Source organism: Nelumbo nucifera, chromosome 1 (genome assembly GCF_055504915.1).
Source record: "Nelumbo nucifera cultivar China Antique chromosome 1, China Antique-T2T, whole genome shotgun sequence".
NCBI classification, from domain to species: Eukaryota; Viridiplantae; Streptophyta; class Magnoliopsida; order Proteales; family Nelumbonaceae; genus Nelumbo; species Nelumbo nucifera.
In genome coordinates this window covers 138983901-139006430 of record NC_142649.1, presented here as the reverse complement: position 1 = coordinate 139006430, position 22530 = coordinate 138983901, and the positions used below count along the sequence as shown (strand labels likewise).

Here is a 22530-nt window from a genome sequence, read left to right as displayed (position 1 = left end):
CCGATCGAAAGTGATTTTAGAGATGACACAACTTATGAAAGGAGCACTAGGGTCTTTCATTTTTCGAGGAAGTTGGTTTAAGAGAACTGCAATAACATCTGCCGAGAGCATCACTTTTTGTGGGGCCGATCGTGACTCCCTCTTTTGAGTGCATAGTTCTTTCAAGAACTTGGTGTAAGCCGGGACATGTTGGATTGCGTCGAGGAGAGGGATGTTAATATGGACTTGCTTGAATAACTCCCTGATCTTCTTGTTGTGAGTCTCTTTCTTCTTTCACAACGGTCCGGCTATGAGTGTAATTGGAAAAGGGAACTACAGGTCGGTTCACTATAGGCTCTTCTTCTAAATTTTCCTTTCCTTTTTCTCCCCCTCCCCCCAACTTAGGGTCTTCTTGCTCCTTTTCTTCTTCACTAACTCTCTTTTTCTCATACGGGTCTTCTAAAATCTTCTCACTCCTTAAGGTTGTAACAACTTTGGCATTTTCAAACTGGGGGTTCTTGGGAGGTGGTTGAATCTATTGTGGAGGAAAACCTGGTGGCTGATTTCTAGGATTCACAACCGGTTGACTCGGTAGTTGCCCTACTTCTCTCCTCACATTGGCTTCGACTAGCTGTCCTATTTGGATCTCTAATCTAGCAATGGATTGCTTTTAAGTTAGGATCAGCTGCTAAAGCTGCATGAATTGGTCATCAACTGTACGGGTCTGAGGAGGTTATGGGTAAGCCTGATAAGGTTGGACCGGTTGGTTCCTAGGGTACATCTGCTGGAATTGGCTCTGCACTTGTGGCCTCTGAAATTGTTGGGCCATGGAGTTAAATGGGTGGTACTGCTGGGACTGTGTGTTAGGTTGATGTGTCCTCCAAGAAAAGTTAGGGTGATTTCTCCACACAGGGTTGTAAGTATTTGATAATGGATCATTATTAGGCCTCAAAAAACTCTGGGTTGCCTGAACCTGTTCTTAGATAAATGGCGGAAACTGGGCCACCGTGGAAGAATCATCAACCTGGTGGGCCAGGCTAGCACAAATGGAACAAACTTCAGGATAGGGTGTAGATGGGCCCGGTTTCTGTTTATAGGTGAAGAATTGATCAAGCTTTTGGGCTAGAAGATCTACCCTGTCCAATTTTTTAGAGATTGCATTCAGGTTAATTCTTGCCTCTGGCTCTATACTGTTCCTGACTTCGTAGTGCCCTGCCCTCTTTGAGGGTCCCACCGACCTTTCATAAGAATACAAGGATGCATTATTGATGGAGTTTTTCATTCAATGTCTCAAAAAGAGCATACGCTTCATCCTCACTTTTGCTCATAAATGCCCCCCGCCCCACAAGATGCATCCACCATTTGCTTGTATTGATCAGTCAAACCTTCATAGAAGGCTTGGACAATTTGCCACTGGGAAAGGCCATGGTGTGGGCATTTCCTCATAAACTCTTTCATTCTCTCCCAGGACTCGTGAATTTGTTCACCCGGTGTTTGGGTGAATCCAGTGATGGCTCTTCTCATGGTGTTGGTTCGTCCTATAGGGTAGAACCTTCTAAGGAATTCTTGTTGCATTTCTGCCCAAGTTCTAATAGGTCTCCCTATAGTTCCCAACCAGTGCTTGGCTGTGCCTTTCAAGGAGAAGGGGAAAAGAGTTAATCTAAGGGCATCATCATTAAAGTTTTGGATCCTTACAGTGGAACAGATTTCCAAAACCTCGTCTATGTGTTTGTATGGTTCCTCACTCAGGTTCCCATAGAAAGAGGGAAGCATCTGGATTGTGCTTGATTTAATCTCATACTGCAAGGCTTGAGTGTCTGGCAACTGTATGTAGGATTCCGACCATTTGGTTGCGTTGTTGGTGATGGAGGTATCTCTCTATCTCAGGTATGGGTTCTATTATTTCTCTCCTCATAGATCTCCTTCCCAACAAACAACTCGGAAGTCCCTTTTTCTTCTTTTTGAAATTTGAAATTTAAATTTTGAATTTTAAATTCAAATTTAGATTTTGAAATTTAAATTCTGAAATTCAAACTCAAATTTGAATTTTTTTAATTTTTAATTTTCTCTTTTTTTTTGAAATTTGAAATTTAAATTCAAATTTAGATTTTGAAATTTAAATTCAAATTTGAATTTTTTAAATTTAAAAAAATGCAAGAAATTCAAACACACGACCTATGGGCTAACCTAAGGTTTCCTAAACTAGTGGTTCAACCAATGTGAATCCTCTTAGGTTCACATGGAATTACGCCACTTCCTTTGGTTAGCCGGGTAAGAGGTGGGGATGTGGGAGGCTCCCCTTGCTCTCGGAAGGACCTAATTAAGTAACCACAAAACCCGCTTAGGCTTAGCCGTTTAACCTCTTTCCTTAGACACCAACCGTTGGTTATGAAAAATAATTACAAGCTTCCCTAAAATTCACCACACTTTTGAATCAAATGTGAAGCTCCCTAAAGGATCTATCTATCCAAATTTTAAATTAGGGTTTAGGGTGAACTGCACGTGAAGGGTGGTGATTGTTGGGCCAAGGAAGGGTGATGAAATCCCCACCTTTATCTTATTTAAGTCGGATTGCCCTTAAATGGATTAACAAAGAAAAACACAATAAATAAAATAAATGCAACTAATTACAATGCATGGACAATTATTTCTTTGGGCGTCCATGCTATGTGTAGGTTTGCCCCAAATCTCATGATCAATTTGCTAGTAGAGCTATTCGATGTGCCTTTGTTGGATAGCCTTATGGCCAAAAGGGATACAAGTTATATAACCTTGAGCCACACCAACTGTTTACTTCACAAGACATCATATTTTATGAGTCTTAATTCTCTTTCAAGAACCAACAAGACATCATATTTGATGACTAAACTATTCCACCACCTCCATCACCTCCACAAATTGAAGTCCAGCCCACAGTCCATCCCCTAACACTCAACACAATACCTGGCCCGAGCGCTCAACCAGGAACCCCTCTCACCTCCAAGACTATGTCATCAACCTACCACCATCTTTGTCACATCAGATCCAGGCTATCTCTCCAAAAATAGAATCTAAACCAACCATAAAGGTGTAAATCGGCCCGACACGACGGTCCGCGGGCCGTGCCAGGCCCGGCACGATAATGTGGGTCGTACTAGGCCTAGGGTTTTAGGTCCACAGGCCGGCACGATCAAGCGGGTCGTGCCGCTCGTGGCCTGTGGGATAGCACGGCACAGCACAACCAATATAGTATTTATATATATTATATATATTTCTATATATTTTATATATATTTATATAATATTATATAAATTATAATTATATACACAAAATTCATATAAAATTGAAATTTTAAGTTTTTTGTCAATTTTTTTAAATAAATAGCTTTGGCCCGATGCATGGCCAGACTTGGCCCAAGGCTCGGCCCATGGGCCAGCCCGGCCCGCGGCACGGGCCCACACGGTCCTGGGCCATGGGTCGTGCCGGGCCAACCCCCAAATTTTTCAACAGGGGGGGGGGGGGGGGGGACGACCCACTTTACACCTCTAACCAACCACTTTCGCTTAAGCCAGCAGGGATCCCCGATGGCGCCAAGCCATGGCACATGAAATCTCAGCCCTAGAACGCAACAATACTTGGATTTTTGTGGACTTACCCCCAAGAAAGCGCCCAATTAGTTCAAAATGGGTCTATAAAATTAAATACAAAGCGGATGGCTCTATCAAGAGGTTCAAAGTTCATCTTGTGGCTAAGGGCTATACCCACGTTGAAGGGTTGGATTACCACGACACCTTTGCCCCAATAGCAAAATTAGTCACAGACTCACAATGCAGTGTCTATTGGCAATGGCTACAATAAGAAATTGGGAAATTCATCAATTCAATGTTAAAAATGCTTTTCTACATGGTGACCTTTATGAGGAATTCCTCAAGGATTTGCTCGTGAAGGAGAACATAGAGTTTGCAAATTGCAAAAATCCCTCTATGGCCTCAAACAAGCATCCCAAATGTTGTTCGAAAAGTTTATTCAAGCCCTTCTCTCTTTGGGCTTCAAGCAATCACATGCCGACTATTCTCTCTTCACATTAACATCGGGTGACTCCTTCATAGCCACACTAGTATATGTTGATGACGTTCTCCTTGCTAGAAATGATTCTACACGAATCACATCTCTCAAGAAGATCATGGATGACAGGTTCAAAATCAAAGATCTTGGCCCCCCAAAATATTTTTTGGGACTTGAAGTCCACTGTTCTAATCAGGGCATATTTCTCAGTCAACATAAATACATCACTGACATTCTCATTAATACTGGGATGCAAGACTACAAACCATCACCAACACCTATGGAGGCCCAACGCCATTTTGATGACACTTCTAGCCCCATCCTATCTGATTCATCGTCATATCGAAGACCTGGTGGGCCGTTTAGTATACCTCACAGTAACCAGGCCCGATCTCTCATTTGCTGTAAATTGTCTCAGTCAACATATGCATGAACCTTGTCAAGAGCACTTTGATGCTACCTTATGTATTGTTCAGTATCTCAAAGGCGCTCCATCGCATAGCATATCTCTTCTGAGCAATAGCAGCCTGGTTCTCAACGAATACTCTGATTCTGACTGAGCTAGTTGCCCCGTCACCCGACGATTAACCACTGGCTACATCACCTTACTCGGCTCATCTCCTCTATCTTGGAAAACCAAGAAAGAACTGACCGTTTCTCGCTCCTTGGCAGAAGCAGAATACCAGGCAATGGCATCCATCACAGTTGAATTAGTTTGGCTTCGACACCTCTTAGCTGATCTCACCATTCAATTTTCATCACCTATGCAACTGCATTTTGATAGCAAGGTAGCACTTCACATAGTAGCCAATCCGGTATTCTACGAAAGAACAAAACACATTGAAATTGACTGTCATTTTGTTCGTGAAAAAGTGCAAAATGTCTCCTTATAGACTATTCACTTATCGAGCTCTTCTCAGCCAGCTGATCTCCTCACAAAGGCTCTTCCCACAAAAAAATTTCATCATCTTCGCTCCAAGTTGAACGTCTTGATACCTTTTGACGCTCCAACTTGAAAGAGAGTGTTAAGATTAGAGTCTTGGACCCACGTGTGGTTTAGCCACGCGGCCTATTTATAGTTTGGTCGGTTAGCTGGGTTGTTACACCGCAACCGACCACCTCTCTTGTAATTATAAATACCGTGATATAAGAAAGACAGAAAATTCTCATTTCCCGGTACCGCCTTACACAGAAAGCCCACGTAAAAATGATAATGAATCAGGGTTGAACACCAACTTTTTATATAGCATTGTTTGCATGTAAAAATGGTGAAAAGACATTAATTAAGTAGGGCCAAGTTATTAAAGAAATGACAAACAACCAAATACCATATTCAAACTTACAGCGCCAAGGAAGGCCATGGAGCTGAATTGAATTGATGATGTATACTTAGCCGTTGACACCAATATATAATTATTACTTTTTTTTTTGCCTACAAGTTTTGACATTTCATAAGGAAAGATGGTTCGATTACGGCCAAACCTCTTCATATGAAAACACTATCTGAAATATTTGCAAAGTAATCTGAATCGTCTCATCTCATGGTACTAGGCCTATCATTATACAATACGTAATTTTCACATCACATGTGTACTGGCAGTGGGCCCATCAAGAAGCCATAAGCACACTCACTAAACATTTTGACAACTGTAAAAAATTGTTTTTAATCTTTTTCCAGAGTAGGTTAGGGTTATTTTAAGGTACAGATGTCGAAAAATAAATAAAAATTTAAGTGCTCATTGAACCTACCATCTACCTGATCCGGACTGGTTTCAGCACACGACTACCACTATCGTAGCAAATGTGGGTTGTTACCAGATGGCACAACACATACGGCTTGGCGGAGTACCTTGTTGACCCACAGAGAGGAACATGGAAACTGGGCCAATATGGGTCCCAAGCACCAATTTTTTGCCCTTTAAGACTTAGTCGACTGATAAACCAGCTTTCATTAAATATAAATAAAGAAAATGTGTGCCAAAATGATAAGACATGTTTGACTAATAAGCATTCAACATATTCTAATTTATTTTATATTATTTATTTGGTAAAACATCACTTGATTTGATTTATTGCTTCTTCACATATCGCACTTCTCCTTTAAATTTGTTCCCCCTCAACAAGTCAACGTTACTTGGTGCTTGAAGGCCTAACCCTGCACTTTGTTTGCCACTCCCACTGTCCACTCAATTCTGGCTCTTGTAAATGGCATATACATAAATCTCCTATGCATTCAGCATGGATTTATGAATCTATTGAAGTCAATTGCTGAGATGACAGAAATGTGGAAATAATCAAGGTTTTTAAAATCGAATGCTCTCTGATAAAAAATAAAAAACAGTCAAACCCGTTGAATGGTTCAAACAATTTGACTGTCCGAGTCAGCGGTTTATTATCCAAATCAACGGTTTTTGATGAAAGAACAGTTTTAGGGTAAAAGGACCAGTTCCCGATTTTTCCGGTCCGTTTTGATAACCATGGAAATAATCTTGGGTGAATCCTGATCCCTATGATGCTAACCATTGGATGGTTCACTAATCACCGTTTCTGACTTACCAAACTCTTCAAATTTCTTCAAGACATGAAAGGATTAGGGTAAAGTTATATATCTGTGAATTAATACCAACATCAGTGGAGAATGACAATCACAAATTTTGATGTACCAAGACTCCACAAATTATCTTTCTCTTAAATTTGAGACAGTGGGTACGTAGTGGTCCATGAATCATGGCTTGATGTGATAGTATGTTAGTTTGCAATTACCAACCAAATCCTGATTTAAAACACAGTAAGATAGGTTGAAATTGGGAATGCAGATGTTGCAGTAAGATGGGTCAAATGGAAACAATAGGAAATACCAGAACAAGTTCTCTCTCTCTTCTTTCCTTCTACTCCTACATCCTCTTATCCAGTTTCTTTATCCTATTTTGCTCTGCTGTAGATACCATGACTCCAAATCAATCCATCAGTGATGGAGAAACACTTATTTCTTTGGACCAAAAGTTTGTACTAGGATTCTTCAGTCCTGCTGCTACTACGAATCGATACGTTGGAATCTGGTATAACAATCTTCCGATACAAACAATCGTATGGGTTGCCAACAGGGAAAACCCGCTTGCAGATTCAACAGGAGTTTTCACTCTCCGGAACGACGGCAATCTTGCGGTTTTGGACGGACAACAAAACATTGTCTGGTCGACAAACACTTCAACAGTTTCAAAAAATGCAACTGCTGTACTGGCGGATTCTGGAAATTTCATCTTGAGGGAAGGAAATCCCCAGAATTTCGCGGGAAGGATTCTATGGCAGAGTTTTGATTATCCATCTAATACTCTTGTTCCTGGTATGAAGGTTGGAGTGAACTTAAAGACAGGAGAAAACAGGGTTCTCAGGTCTTGGAAAAACATAGGAAACCCGGCTCAGGGAAGTTTCACATTTGGGGTCGACCCATTGGCATCCAATCAGCTGTTTATCTGGCCTAGAAAAACGGAGTACCCACCGATGTTAGTCAATTTCCCCACTCTAAAATCTATACCAATAAGCCTGATGAACGACACAGAAGAAGTGTATTTGGAGGTTTCCTCTGTGAACAACAGTATGAGGCTCGTGATGGACGTATCAGGGCAGCTGAGGTTGTTCATGTGGTTCAATACAAGCCAGCAGTGGGTCCGATTATGGTCTCAACCAAGCGAACCATGTAGCGTCTACGCGATTTGTGGACCTTATGGCGTCTGCAACACTTACAAATTGCCACAGTGCAAGTGTCTGCCGGGATTCAGGCCCACGTCAAGTGAGAACTGGGAATTGGGAGATTATTCAGAGGGGTGCGGGAGAAGGTCGGCCTTGCAATGCGGGACCAAAGACAAGTTCTCGCCTATGACAAATGTGAACTTGAGTATATCAGGCTCAGCCTCCGTGTTGTCGTTGAGCGCTGAAGACTGTAAAAGGGAATGCCTCAACAACTGCAGCTGCAGTGCTTATGCATATGCTGCTGCTCATAATAATTCTTGTCTACTTTGGTCTGCGTCTGCCCAGTTGGTTGATATTCGAGATGGTTTAAACACAAGCAAAGATCTTTACATTCGCTTAGGCTTAGCAGATGGAGAATTTGGTAATTAAGCACTACTTCTCACCTTGGAATTACTTGTTCCTTGATTTCTAATTAATTAATTTTGTCTGCTTGCATTGTTTTTGAGCCAAGAACCAATAATGAACCATAGCTTGGTTTACCACCAAGTTAAATTAAAATCGGTCGTGCCAACGTGCCATGCAGGAGGGGTACGGTGCCTAAATATAAAGAAAAAAAAAGAACCCTCCAGCCTAGTAATGCCTTGTCTTCTAGGGAAAGTTTGGACAAGTCTTACAAATAAAACTAGTAGTTAGCTGGGGTGAAAGGCCCTTCAATTCCTTCTATGAACTTATTATGAATTAATTGAAAAGTCTCCTCCATTTGTGATTTGTTCCAGCTGCAGGTGGTTCAAGCCATACAAAGAGACTGACTCTTGTGGTGGTGCCGGCCGTAGCCGTTGTGCTTGGGATTTTAGTCTTGGGAATCATGAGGTGGTGGATAATTCAGAGCAAAGGTAAAGCAGCTGATCCTTGACCACTACTAGTTATATATATATATATATATGTGATAGAAGGCTGTAGGGGTGACAAACTGCTGGTAATCATTTCTAGCAGGCCCACCCAGAGATTTTCGGGCTTGATCCTATGCTTTTGTGTCCAGGCCTGACCTAGCTAGAGCCAGTTTGCATCAGGGCCGGGCCTGATTCCAATACTTGAAGCCCAGCTACCCCTATCTCTTCATCATCAACATATAAGAATTATCCCAATAATATATGGTTGCATGGTTCATTTATCACAAAAAAAAAAAAAACTATAGTAGAAGGGATGATGATTTTCTTGCATTACATGCAGTTCAGTTTTTTGGAAAATATTTGCTTTCCTTAAGTATGGTGGGTGCCGTACGTTCCGTGTATAACTATATATGAAGACCTCCAATATTAATTAATTCCTCTTTGCTACAGCAAAAAAGAAGCAATTATCGTTGAGGTCACTCCCTTCAGCTCTAAGTACCTCGAGTGCAAAATCGGCATTAGATGCAACCAAGTTGGAAGAAGACGAAGAAGAGGAAGGCCTTGATATTCCATTTTACGGTTTCCAAGTTATAGAAGCTGCAACCAATAACTTTGATGACGCCAATAAACTGGGACAAGGAGGATTTGGGCCTGTTTACAAGGTAATATCCTTCTTCTCAATCATCACTCGTGGGATCGGCATGCATATTCGGGTACCATGCAATATTGCAATGCATGATGAAATTGAAATCATTTCATGCATTTTGGTTTTCCTTGGCACTAGCTAGCTCGTTTCAGAAATTACTTCATTCTCATATTTTCCTTTCATACCAAAATAGGCTATTAGGCTTTACCACCAAGCTAGCTAGTACCTTCTGCCTCAATCATATATGGTCAGTTTTTGCATTATTATATTATATTTTGCTAAATTAATTTAACTTTACAAAATAGAATATAAAAACCTTAATTAAAAGAAGTGTAATGGTGTGAGATCTCTTTTAATTCCAGGGTAAATTGGCGGGAGGTAAGGAAATAGCAGTGAAGAGACTATCCAAGAATTCGGGACAAGGAATTCAGGAATTCAAGAATGAGGTTATATTAATTGCCAGGCTACAACACAGGAACCTTGTTAAGCTTCTAGGCTATTGCATTCATGGAGATGACAAGATGTTGCTATATGAATATACGCCCAACAAGAGCTTGGATTACCTTCTTTTCGGTTTGGACCTTCTTCAACTTATGAATTTCCCATTTGCCATTATATATATATGGCTGTGTTTGGTTGCAATGCAAATAAACTTGCACTGATGTAAAACCATGGTAGTGCAGATGGTTTGAGTGTAAGTTCTGACCTATTTTTGTTTCGAATTTTAGCTTATTTTGTTTGATTGCAGTACAAATGAAGTAAATTAAGACAAGAAACAGAATAAAGTAAAATCCAATTAAACAAAAATTTACATTTTTTACATTTGCACTCCCATGCATTTGTACCAGTGCAAATAAATTTGCACTGCAACCAAACACAGTTAGCCTATATCTCAAAATCGAATGCTCATTAGCTTGCACATGTATATATGGCAGATGAAAACCGAAGGATGTCATTGAATTGGGAAAAACGCTTCAACATCATCATTGGAATTGCAAGAGGGCTTCTTTACCTTCATCAAGATTCCAGATTGAGGATCATCCACAGGGATTTAAAAACTAGCAACATCCTTCTAGATAAGGAGATGAATCCCAAAATATCAGACTTTGGTATGGCAAGGATCTTCGGGAGAGATCAAACTCAAGGAAATACTAGTAGAGTTGTAGGAACATAGTAAGTTACCTAGCTCTGAACTAAATTAATTTACTTGCATACAGAAATAGTTACGTTAATGGTAGAAATCCAGTGGTGAAGTGGTTTGGCAGAAGTTGCTGCTAATTAAGAATAAATTAAATCCACATATATAATGAATGCATGCATGAACTCCAATCTAAAACTACTAAGATTGAAACGCAGCGGTTATATGTCTCCGGAATATGCATTGGATGGACTATTCTCAGTGAAATCTGATGTGTTTAGCTTTGGGATCATACTGCTTGAGATCGTCAGTGGAAGAAAGAGCACTGGTTTTTACCAGTCGGAAGACAACTTAAGCCTTTTAGGATATGTAAGTAACTAATTAATTAACTTGAGCTTCTTTACTAATTCCATTGCCTTGCTGCTCACGATCATGAATGGGCGATTGAATTTACAGGTGTGGCATTTGTGGATACAAGATAAGGGAGTGGATTTAATTGACCCATCATTAGCAGAAGCATGCATTAATAGGTCGGAAGTCTTGAAATGCATCCATGTGGCTCTCTTGTGTGTTCAAGAGGATGCTATAGACAGACCAACAATGGCTTCTGTTTTGGTCATACTACTTAGTGAAACTGCTGCACTTCCACCACCAAAAAGACCCGCCTTATTTGTGAGGAGAAGCGTTCCCAATATAAAGTTTCCCTCATATGAACCCTCAACTTGTTCCTCGAATCACGTCACAGTAACTTTCATACAAGGTCGATGAAGGGGATAAGATTCAAGGTATATAACTAGAATCACTAGGTGGAGGTCTGTTGTAACATGTATTTGTATCATAATCCTGTAATTTGTTCCTTCATGTTTATTCAACTGATGATTATACATTTTTCTTTTTGGGTTGATAACTTGTATATATCATGTACATTTTAGAAGCTACTTATATATATGCCTTAAACATTTAAAAACAATTTATATATCAACGATTCATTAAATTTTCAAAATCTTCCATTTTCTTTCTTTCTTTTTCCTTCTCTCTTCTTCTTTCTCCCTTCTTTTTTTCAATGTTTCTCCCTTTTTTCTTTGATGCTGCAATCTTAACAGTGCTTGTTTGGGCTCTGTTTTTTCTTCTCTGTTCATTTGTGAAGGAGGAGAGAGAAAGAGAGAGAGTCACTGACCTTCTGACATTGGAAAATGTTGTTGACGGCCAGAAGCTAAAGAAAGATAGAAAGGGGCTCATAGGTCCAGACGCACCCATAGGAAAACAAAGAAGGAATGGGACTCTCTCTCCCTCTCTCTCCTTCTCCTTCTCCTTCCCAAATGAACAGAAAAGAAAAAAAAATCCCAAAAGTTTGGTGTTTTCATCGTTAGATGCTCTGCCATCTACGCCTTTAGTTGGGTCCTCACTTAGTTCAATGATTTTATCGTTCTCTGTGGCTTGACTCACTTCCTCACTGTCCATACCTATGCCCTTTACTCCTATGTTATACTTGTTTTACCATCCTCAAAATCCTCACCGCTCTAGTCCATTCCGGACGACGAGAAGAGAAAAGAATTTGTCCAACATTCCGAAGATTTAAGGGCAATTTTAGTATTACAAAAGTTTTTGGAATGTGCGGAGTGGTCCTGTTTTTGTTATGTAGGGTGAGCAAGGCATGTATGTAAATTGGTTTTAAAAAAATTTTAAGTGCAAATAGATTTTAAAAATTCAAGGTATATATAAATAATTTCTCAAATATATAGGGCATATATTAATCCTTTTTTTTTATTTCTGATGATAATTCATTTGTTTCCGGAAAAATTATGATAGAGGAAATGCATGGTACCGGAAAATCTTTGGCCAATCAAAACACCCATGAATTCTTATTAATAATAATTGGTCGCCTCTTTTATAATACCAACTAGCTGTAGCTAGCTTTTTCAACATCATGCCTTTTCCAGTCGAAATTTGTAACTACGTATGTTTCTAAAAAGGATTAAAAACTTCAGGTACCATATCTTTCTGGTCGGGTATCAGCACCATAGATTTTTCCTATCCATACATGTAGGCTACGATAAGGTTGTGTTCATCTTTATAACTACCATCAATATATTGCGATATATACATGATCTAGCCCACCGATTTTTTTGTTTTATTTTTAAGTCAACCAGGCCGAACACCAGAGAGATAATTAAAGCATGCTTGGCCAGTTTGTGTGCAGCAAGATTAGAGTCTCGAAAAGTCTAGAAAACCCAGTGAGGGAACCTAGAAATACGGAATTTGCAAGAATATGCCCTATAGCACATCTCAACTTTGTATTTGAGAACATGTCTGATAATGTCTCATCATTTCTGTACTTGTTATGGAGAGATGCTCCCAATACAAAGTCAGAATGTGCTGTGGGGCATCGCTTGTAGGGAGTAGATCTGAACTCAATTTGCAATCTTTTATGAAGTGTCTGACCAGAATTAGGGTACAACAAACTCTGGATCACTGTAAGAGAGTCTCCCTCAAGGATTACCAAAGAAACTCCCAGTTCTTGAGCAAAAGCGAGAGCTAAAAGTGCTGCCTATGCTTCCAGCTGGTAATGGATCCCCAAATGGCAAGCATAGCAAAAATCTCCCTTGGCATCTCTGAGAAGGAAACAAACTCCTGCCGAAGGACTAGATGATGCCCCAATGCATCAAAATTAAGTTTTAGATAGGATAATGGAGGCGGGGCCCATGTTCTTGTGTTGAGTGTTGTAGAATTGGATGTAGAACTTGAAGAGGTAAGACCCAAATTGGCCAATATGAAAAGAATATGTGATTGTGAAGCGATGACCACTTATAGTGCTCACCCTCCATAACAGTGCCTTCCACATGTAAATGGCTGCCTGAGCTAATATAGACAAATATATATATGCAGGGTTGGACGGATTCTCCAACTGAAACCAGCAGTTTATCCAGTCTTGAACAGTAATCCGATGTGGTTTAGAGTCTGTACAGAAAGAAAAGGTTGAAGCAAATTAACCAAACTCTCTTAATAACAGGGCAAGGGCAAGAGAAAAAAAGATGTGAGGTGGATTCTTCCTCTAAGTCGCACAGTCGACACCAAAGATGCTACGGCAGGAACAAAACCATAAGAAGATATATATGAACTCGAGGAGGAAGGTGCTTTATTATCTGCCAAAATGATCTCCAAAAGCACACCCCGAGAAAAGAAGGTTGAGCTTCCTGACAGGATAAAAAATTATAAGCAGCAGTAGTTGTTAAGTTGCCAAAACGGGTCTCCGTCCAGATCAGAATATCTGAAGGGAATAGAGATTCATAATATGGATGTCCGAACTCTGAAGGTAGGTTGGGCGAAATTTCAAAAATTTCCTCTCCCCTCATCTGTGAATCACATTCCCTGTTTTATAAAATCTGCATTTTCAATGATCAATCTTTAACCATAAACCAAACCAGATCTGAAACCATAAGCAGAAAAGGGATATACCTGATACGGAGAAACAGTATCTCCCAATGGAGGTGTTCACGCACAAGGTAGAAACCAAAGACTGCTCCCACTAAAGATGACGCAGTACAGGATGGAGCAGAATCAACAGTGTTCTTCCAAAAGAACCGAACCCTTCACAAGAATTCGCTGGGGCTGTGAGTACAACTTCAGATCAGCCTTTCTCCAAAGGTTGATATCAAGATCCAATCTTGATCGTTCTTTCTAGAAAAAGGAGATCGAACTGGCAGTAATGGCGGCGGCAGGAAGGAGACGGCAACGAGAAAACAACTCAGTCTCACTGAGGTTATGTCCTCTCTCTGATATTCGAATGTGACGATCTTCTATATCTGCCGCCCCCTTCTCCTTTTATAACCTCAAAGGGATCAGCTCCTAATCCCATTAGGAGTTGCTGATCCAAATCATATTTGGATCTAAATTCCTTTTAAGAGATAAGGATAGACCCTTATCTTATCTGCAGATTAGATCAGTCCTCTCCTAATCTGATTAGGAGGTTTCCAGATCTGAATCTATATTCAGATTTGGAATCGCTGAGTAGATAGGGTAAGACCCTATCCTATCTGCTAATCCCATCTCAGATTCGCCCCCTCTTTAACTGATCAAATCAGCCCAATTCGAAATCAGCTTTAAGCCCATTAATAGTATGTGCTCGCTTAGCCTTCCAAACTGTTGCCCAGTTGGGCTTCCTTGTATGGCGTGGGACCCAAGCATTGATCTACACATCAGCCACAAGGGTCCGGCCCAGCCTTTGTTACAAGGCCTAGCCGAATTCACTGAAAAGCCCAATGAACCCCTTGAGCCCATCACATGGACTCTATGGGCCCAACACTTACACTAAGTGGTCCCTGGGCCAAGCCACCTTGTAACACCCAGGGATTGTGTCCAAATGCAAGATTAGCCCATCAGGTATTACCCTCAATGGTCTTACACTTAACCTCCCAGCCCATAATGATCATACACTACCCGACAAGAGAAGACCTCTCCCTCAGCTACAAGGAACAGTGTTGCACTCTCTACTCACATGGATCCCGGGAATTAAAACCTTTTGCAAACAATTTGAAACCGTAATACATATATATACTTTTATATCTGAATAAAAAATATATTTTGCAAAACAAATGTCAACGATTGAAATTGACTGCCTGCAATCTTGGTTTCCATCAAAGAGAGTGCATCCCCGATCATTACCTTTGTCTGACAAAGGGGCTGATCCTGTCACTATGATCACCCACTCAGATGATTTCTCAGATTGTCCCAACATACCCAGGTTTTGACCCCCTCTAAGGATCTCACTGATTGGCATATCAAAGACAGTCAAATTCGGCACCTAGTGCAGTATAATAATCGAGTCTAGTGGTCAAGTGTAACATTCCAGTTTTGCCCACTAATCTCCAAGGTCCAGGGCAGTACTGGAAATCTGGTCCGATTCAGGGTTTCAAGTAAACCTACACTACATGTGCTTCGAGTCTCACCCTGGTAGCTGAGACATGCCAGCCCAACACTTGGCAGCACACCAGTGTCATCCTTAGCAAGGTAAATCTCCCTAGACTTATCCAACGGCTGTGAACATTCTAAATTAACACGTGTCTCATTATGTGTCCAGTTTAAGGGTATTACACAGAAACACACCACAAGAACATGAATCAAATATGCACTTTATTCATTTATAATAAATGTCATAAGTACATCAGTCTTATTGGAGCTAAGGGCATACAACTATCTAACAGCTACCACTTGCACTTAGGTTCAATCTGGTATAAGCTGGAGTCTCATACTTTCCACGTGTTTCTCAAACACTTTCTGTGTCAGTGGCTTAGTCAATGGGTCTGCTACATTCTCCGTTGATGCTACCCTCTGAATTAGGACGTCCCTTCTACCAACAATCTCCCGCAGTACGTGGTACTTTCTCTCGATGTGCTTGGACTTCAAGTGGGCTCGTGACTCCTTAGCCTGAGCAATTACTCCATTGTTGTCACACAACAACGGGATGGGTGATGTGCTGGATGGAACTACTTCCAATTCGTGAATGAACTTTTTCATCCACACGGCTTCCTTGGCAGCTTCACTTGCAGCAATGTATTCGGCTTCGGTTGTGGAGTCTGTCGTGGACCCCTGTTTGCTGCTTTTCCAGCAAACAGCACACGATCCTATCGTGAAAACATACCCAGATGTAGACTTTCTATCATCTGGATCCAACTGGAAATCGGCATCAGTATACCCCTGGATCTGTAGTGAGCTACCATCGAATACCAGACAAAACTATTTTCTCCTTCGAAGGTACTTCAGTATGTTTTTCACAGCGGTCTAGTGCTCCTGCCCTGGGTTGGCCTGGAATCTGCTTACCACACCCACTGCCTGAGCAATGTCAGGATGAGTGCATAGCATGGCATACATGATGCTCCCTACAGCTGAGGCATAGGGAACGTCCTTCATGCCCTCAATCTCCTCAGAAGTCTTGGGAGACATCTTCTTGGAGAGAGTGACTCCATGCCTGAAAGGAACATTTCCCTTCTTGGAGTTCTCCATGCTGTATCTCTTGACAATTTTGTCAATGTAAGTAGATTGGGATAATCCTATTATCCGCTTCGATCTATCTCTATAGAGTCGAAGGCCCAGTATATAGGAGGCTTCTCCAAGATCTTTCAGGGAGAATTGCTGTGAAAGTCATACTTTCACTGTAGTCAACATTCCTACATCATTCCCAATGAGTAGAATGTCGTCTACATACAGAACCAGAAATGTAACCTTATCCCCACTGGACTTCTTGTAAACACAGGGCTCATCTGGGTTATGCTCAAATTCAAACTTTTTGATGGTAGAGTCAAACCCAATGTTCTAACTCCTAGAAGCTTGCTTAAGTCCATATATGGATCTATTTAACTTACATACCATGTATTCCTGACCCGCAGCTATGAAACCTTGTGGTTGTTGCATGTAGATATCTTCAGTAAGATCTCCATTCAGGAACGCAGTTTTGACATCCATTTGCCAAATCTCGTAGTCATGGTATGCTGCTACAGCTAGCAGGATCCGAATGGATTTAACCATGGCCACGGGCAAAAAGGTTTCCTCATAATCGATGCCCTCTTTCTGAGTGTACCCTTTCGCCACAAGACGAGCTTTGTAGGTCTCAACCTTACCATCGGGGCTCTTCTTCCTCTTATAGATCCATTTGCAACCAATTGCTTTTACCCCGGGGGTGGATCTACTAGAGTCCAGACTCCACTGGTCTCCATTGAGTCCATCTCAGCTCTCATGGCATCTACCAACTTTAGGGAATCTATGTCCAACATAGCTTCCGCATAAGTCACGGGATCCTCCTCACTAGTCAAGGCTTCCACTAGGTAACTATCCTGGTCATAACCAAAATGGACTGGTGGCCTGGACACCCGGGTAGATCTTCTAGGTTGGTCAATAACTGGAACCTATGGGACACCTCCCACTGACCCTGAGCTCTCCTCATCAAGAACTATTTCCTAACGGTGTGAGTCCAGGATATAATCAGTCTCCAAGAACTATGCATTTCGGTTGCAGAACACCTTCTACTCACTTGGGTCATAGAATAGGTAACCCACAGGATATAATCAGTCTCCAACTTATCCGCACTCGTTCTTTTAACGTGCGCAGGACAACCCCAAATCTTCAAGTGTCTGATGCTTGGTTTCTTTCCGGTCCAAAGTTTGTATGGAGTATTCGGAACCGATTTGGTTGGAACCCGATTCAACACATATATCGCAGTCTCTAATGTGTAACCCCAAAAGGATGTGGGTAACTCTGAGTGTACGAGAAGTGACCGGACCATATCCAATAAGGTCCTATTCCTCCTCTCTGAAACACCGTTAAGTTGTGGTGTAGCAGGAGGAGCCAACTATGATACTATCCCGTTGACCTTCAAGTAGTCCCTGAATTCGTTAGAGAGATATTTGCCTCCTCGATCTGATCGAAAGGCCTTAATTTCTCTCATTAACTATTTCTCGACCTCTTGCCTGAACTCTTTGAACTTTTCAAAGGATTCAGACTTATGCCTCATTAGGTACACGTAATCATACCAAGAATAGTCATCAGTAAATGTAATGAAATACACATACTGGTTACGAGTCCTAACACTCAGGGGACCACATACATCACTATGTACAAGGTCAAGCGTGTCGTTACATCTTTCAGGCTTACCGTTAAATGGTCGTTTCGTCATCTTACCCTGAAGGCAAGGCTCACAAGTGGGAAGATCTTCTACAGTTAGAAAATCCAAATGATCATCCTTTACCAGCCTTGTGATACGGTCAACACCGATATGGCCAAGTCGGTAATGCCACAAGCACGTGGGATTAACTGTATCACGGATCCTTTTCTTGTGGTTTTTAGCCAACGTAGTTTCGGCTATGTTAGTTTCTAGAGAAGGATGTAGAACATAGAGACCGTTCTCCAGTTCCCCGTATGCGATGAATCTGTTGTTTCTTTTAATAGTAATTGTATTACTAAAGAAGACAGAATAACCATCAGCACACAGTTTTGAGACAGAAATCAAATTTCTTCTTAAATTCTGTACATAAAGACAATCTTTAGGTACAATAGTTCATTCTCTAAAAATTAACTCTACGGTTCCAATGGCCGCAGCTGCAACAATTGCAGAAGTCCCCAAGTAAAGCGTTACTTCACCTTCACTCAGCCTTCTTCTTACCTTGAACCCCTGTAGTGAGTTACACGCATGAGTTGAAGCCCCAAAGTCAATACACCAGGACGCAGAAGCAACCAACAAATTGGTTTCTATGACACAAGATTCGAAATTACCTTTCTTGGATTCCAGGTATTGAGGACAATTCCTCTTCCAATGGTCGGTCTGCTTGCAATAATGACAGGCATCTGATGCCTTGTCTTTCCTCTGCTTCTTGGGTTTGGTGGCCTTCTTCTGGGGCTTTCACTTTGCCCTCATTTTCTTGCCCGATTTGCCTGCTTCAACAAGCATGACAATGGGCTCATCCTTCTTAATCAATTCTTCGGCCCTCTACAACATATTGTTGAGTTCCTGCAAGCTGACATTCAACTTGTTCATGTTGTAATTCATGATGAATGGATTGAAGGACGGAGGCAAAGAGTTGAGAATAGCATCGATCTAGGTTACCAGATCCAGCCCGGATCCAAGAGCCTCCAATTCGTTAATATAACCCATCATCCGAAGACAACGGTCGTGAACTTGTTGGCCCTTGGACATCTGCGCGGTCATGAACTATTTCAAGACCTTCTGTCGAGTAGAACGGTTCTGCTCTTCATACATTGTCTTGAGACTATCCAATATGTCATTGTTAAGTTCGATCTGATCGAACTGCCTCTGTATTGGATTGTCCAACGAGGCAATGATATAGTAGCGGGCAAGGGAGTTTTTCTCCTCCCATTCTTGGTATTCTCTTCTCCGGGCCTCAGAAGCCCTATCTCCCGGATGATCCGGGGCAGGATTCTTGGCCACCTTGTCCAATTTCTCAGAGGTCAAGACCAACATGAGGTTACGATACCAGTTGACATAGTTTGGGCCCTTAAGCTTGTTGTCATCAAGAAGCTTTGCAAATTGTTCGTTTGCCATTTTCTGATAAAAGAGCAAACATCAATCCACAACCTAATTTGATTCATGTTCATTACATAGATATGGCTTTTAATTTATGTTCCATTCCCATTTGTTCATCTCTGAGATTTCCCTCCTATCTCAGTGACGGATGCAGCGACTTGTCTCTAGAAATGTGGGAAACCACATAGGTGCATGGATCCAACTGTTTCAGCTGCAAAACCCCATCACCTTTCTGTGAAGGATCATGTTCACTCATCATATGAGTTTTCCCTTTGGCCTCTGCCAGACAAAGTTCAGAGTCATTTTAGGTTAAACCTTTCTGTCCAGTGAGTGCTCACCCATCATATTCGTGAACGCCAAGGTACCGTGAGAGAGTTCTCATTTTCTAGTGAAGCCCCTCCCACATCGGTCTATGACACCCCTATCATCTTATGAAACACTCAGACAAATCCAATAGCAAATGGATAGACCATTTTCTGGTGTGTTTCCTCATTACTGAAGAACCCATCTTCATGCTAATGATGGAAGGCCTTTAGAGAGTTCATCATAAGATCTCCCTATCACATGCACTCATATTGTTGGAGGGAACAAGAATTACACCCTAGCTTAATTTAGGTCAAACCAGAGTGGCTCCCACTAACTTTCATAAAGCCAGATTTAGGTGGGCCCTAATCGGCTAGGGTTCCGCACGTATCCTTTTCAGGAGGTGTGGGGCCCACTACTGAGGGAGATCATCCAATGATGTGCATTCAGCCATGGTGTGCGCAAGAGCCATTGTCGTATCTGCATGCGCCAAGTACTTATGGCCCATGTACATTGCACATCATACATCCATACATCACATGCAAAGATAAATTGATCCAATCAATTAAATATCTGTAAAGCCCATAATTAAAGCCCATTTTAATCCATAACATTAACAATCAACATTATCCAGGTATATGGGCCGAATTAGGGTTTAGCAATTCGGCCCATATAGCTTTCCTGCAAAAGTGGGCTTTTAGCAGTTTTAACAGTTTAAAACTGGACCTTACAGGTTGGGCCAAATTAAATTCTTAATTAATTATCAATCCTTAGGCCCATCAGTGGGAAATTAGGGCTGACAATCAGCCTCCATCGAACCCTAGATTCGGTCCAACCAGTTTGAACCAATCTAGTTCGAATGGGTCTAGGGTTTGATCTTTAATTAAAGATTTAATCCAAGAAAATGATCTGAAATTAAATACTGATCAAAGAAAACAAGAATCAGTCAAAGAGGGTTGTTCGCACATCACATCCTGCAAAACAGAGGTTAGAACACAGAATGCAGTTTCATAAACTGCAAATCGCAGATTGCGATATCCCCATCTAGGAAATCTCCTTCCTGCACCGCCATCTTCGATCCAAGAATAAAAAAAAAAGAAACCCTAAAATTTCTATTACTATTACATCAGATCGGATCCTATACATTCAGTCTAAAAATAAAAAAAATATATCTTACAGACCAAATGTAATAAATAAATCAAGAAACTGCAAAATCGCAAGTTCATTGCGCCAATCAAGATTTCGATCTCCAGTTGTACGAACAGCCCATAAATCAAGAAAATTATAAAGAACAATTCTAAATAAAATTCAGATTTATAAAATTTAATTTCAGACCATTCGCCCTCTATCTAGGTAACAATTTTCCAGAGAAAACCCTAATCTGCGCAAATCGAGTAGAACGCCTTCTGCCCATTTGCGTAGGTTCAGATCTGCATTAATTTGGTTCAAGACTTGAACCATGGCTCTGATACCACTGAAGGGAAAAGAGATCCATCATATGGATGGCCGAACCCTGCAGGTAGGTTGGGCGAAATTTCAAAAATTTCCTCTCCTCTCATCTAGGAATTACATTCCCTGTTTTAGAAAATCTGCATTTTCAATGATCAATCTTGAACCATAAACCAAACTAGAAGCAAAAGAGGAAATTGAACTAGCAGCCTTCAGATCAGCCTTCACAAGAATTCGTAGGGGCTATGAGCACAACTTCAGATCAGCCTTTCTCCAAAGGCTAATATCAAGATCCAATCTTGATCGTTCCTCCAAAAAGAGGAGATCGAACTGGCAGTAATGGCAGCGGCAGGAAGGAGGCGGCAACGAGAAAACAACTCAGTCTCACTGAGGCTATGTCCTCTCTCTAATATTCAAATGTGATGATCTTCTATATCTACCGCCCCCTTCTCCTTTTATAACCTTAAAGGGATCAACTCCTAATCCCATTAGGAGTTGCTGATCCAAATCATATTTGGATCTGAATACCCTTTAAGAGATAAGGATAGACCCTTATCTTATCTGCAGATTAGATCAGCCCTCTTCTAATCTGATTAGGAGGTTTCCATATCTGAATCTATATTCAGATTTGGACTCTCTTAGTGGATAGGGTAAGACCCTATCCTATCTGCTAATCCCATCTCAGATTCGCCCCCTCTTTAACTGATCAAATCAGCCCAATTCGAAATCGGCTTTAGGCCCATTAATAGTATGTGCTCACTTAGTCTTCCAAACTGCTGCCCAGTTGAGCTTCCTTGTATGGCGTGGGACCCAAGCATTGATCTACACATCAGCCACAAGGGTTCGGCCCTGCCTTTGTTACAAGGCCTAGCCGAATTCATTGGAAAGCCCAGTGAACCCCTTGAGCCCATCACATGGACTCTATGGGCCCAACACTTACACTAAGTGGTCCCTGGGCCAAGCCACCTTGTAACACCCAGGGACTGTGGGCAGATGCAAGATTAGCCCATCAGGTATTACCCTCAATGGTCTTACACTTAACCTCCCAGCCCATAATGATCATACACTGCCCGACAAGAGAAGACCTGTCCCTCGGCTGCAAGGAACAGTGCTGCGCTCTCTACTCACATGGATCCCGAGAATTAAAACCTTTTGCAAACAATTTGAAACCGTAACACATATATACTTTTATATCCGAATATAAAATATATTTTGCAAAACAAATCTCAACGATTGAAATCGGCTACCGACAATCTTGGTTTCCATCAGAGAGAGTGCATCCCCGATCATTACCTTTGTCCGACAAATGGGCTGATCCTGTCACTATGATCACCCACTCAGATGAATTCTCGGATTGTCC

The 22530-nt window shown here is 41.3% G+C and overlaps 1 protein-coding gene and 1 non-coding gene across 2 annotated transcripts; both read left to right on the top strand.

Moving 5' to 3' along the window:
- Positions 1 to 1399: 1399 nt before the first annotated feature.
- LOC148803898 (small nucleolar RNA R71) lies at positions 1400 to 1506 on the top strand. The gene has a single exon (XR_016081719.1). It is a non-coding gene; the product is annotated as a small nucleolar RNA R71 (small nucleolar RNA).
- A 5267-nt stretch (positions 1507 to 6773) lies between these two features.
- On the top strand, positions 6774 to 11335 carry LOC104590473 (G-type lectin S-receptor-like serine/threonine-protein kinase At4g03230). The gene is made up of 7 exons (XM_010249154.3): positions 6774 to 8134; positions 8490 to 8606; positions 9054 to 9265; positions 9612 to 9822; positions 10185 to 10422; positions 10606 to 10756; positions 10844 to 11335. Exons 1-7 carry the CDS (start codon positions 6853 to 6855, stop codon positions 11153 to 11155), a joined length of 2523 nt encoding a protein of 840 aa, XP_010247456.1. The 5' UTR covers positions 6774 to 6852; the 3' UTR covers positions 11156 to 11335.
- The last annotated feature ends 11195 nt before the right edge of the window (positions 11336 to 22530 follow it).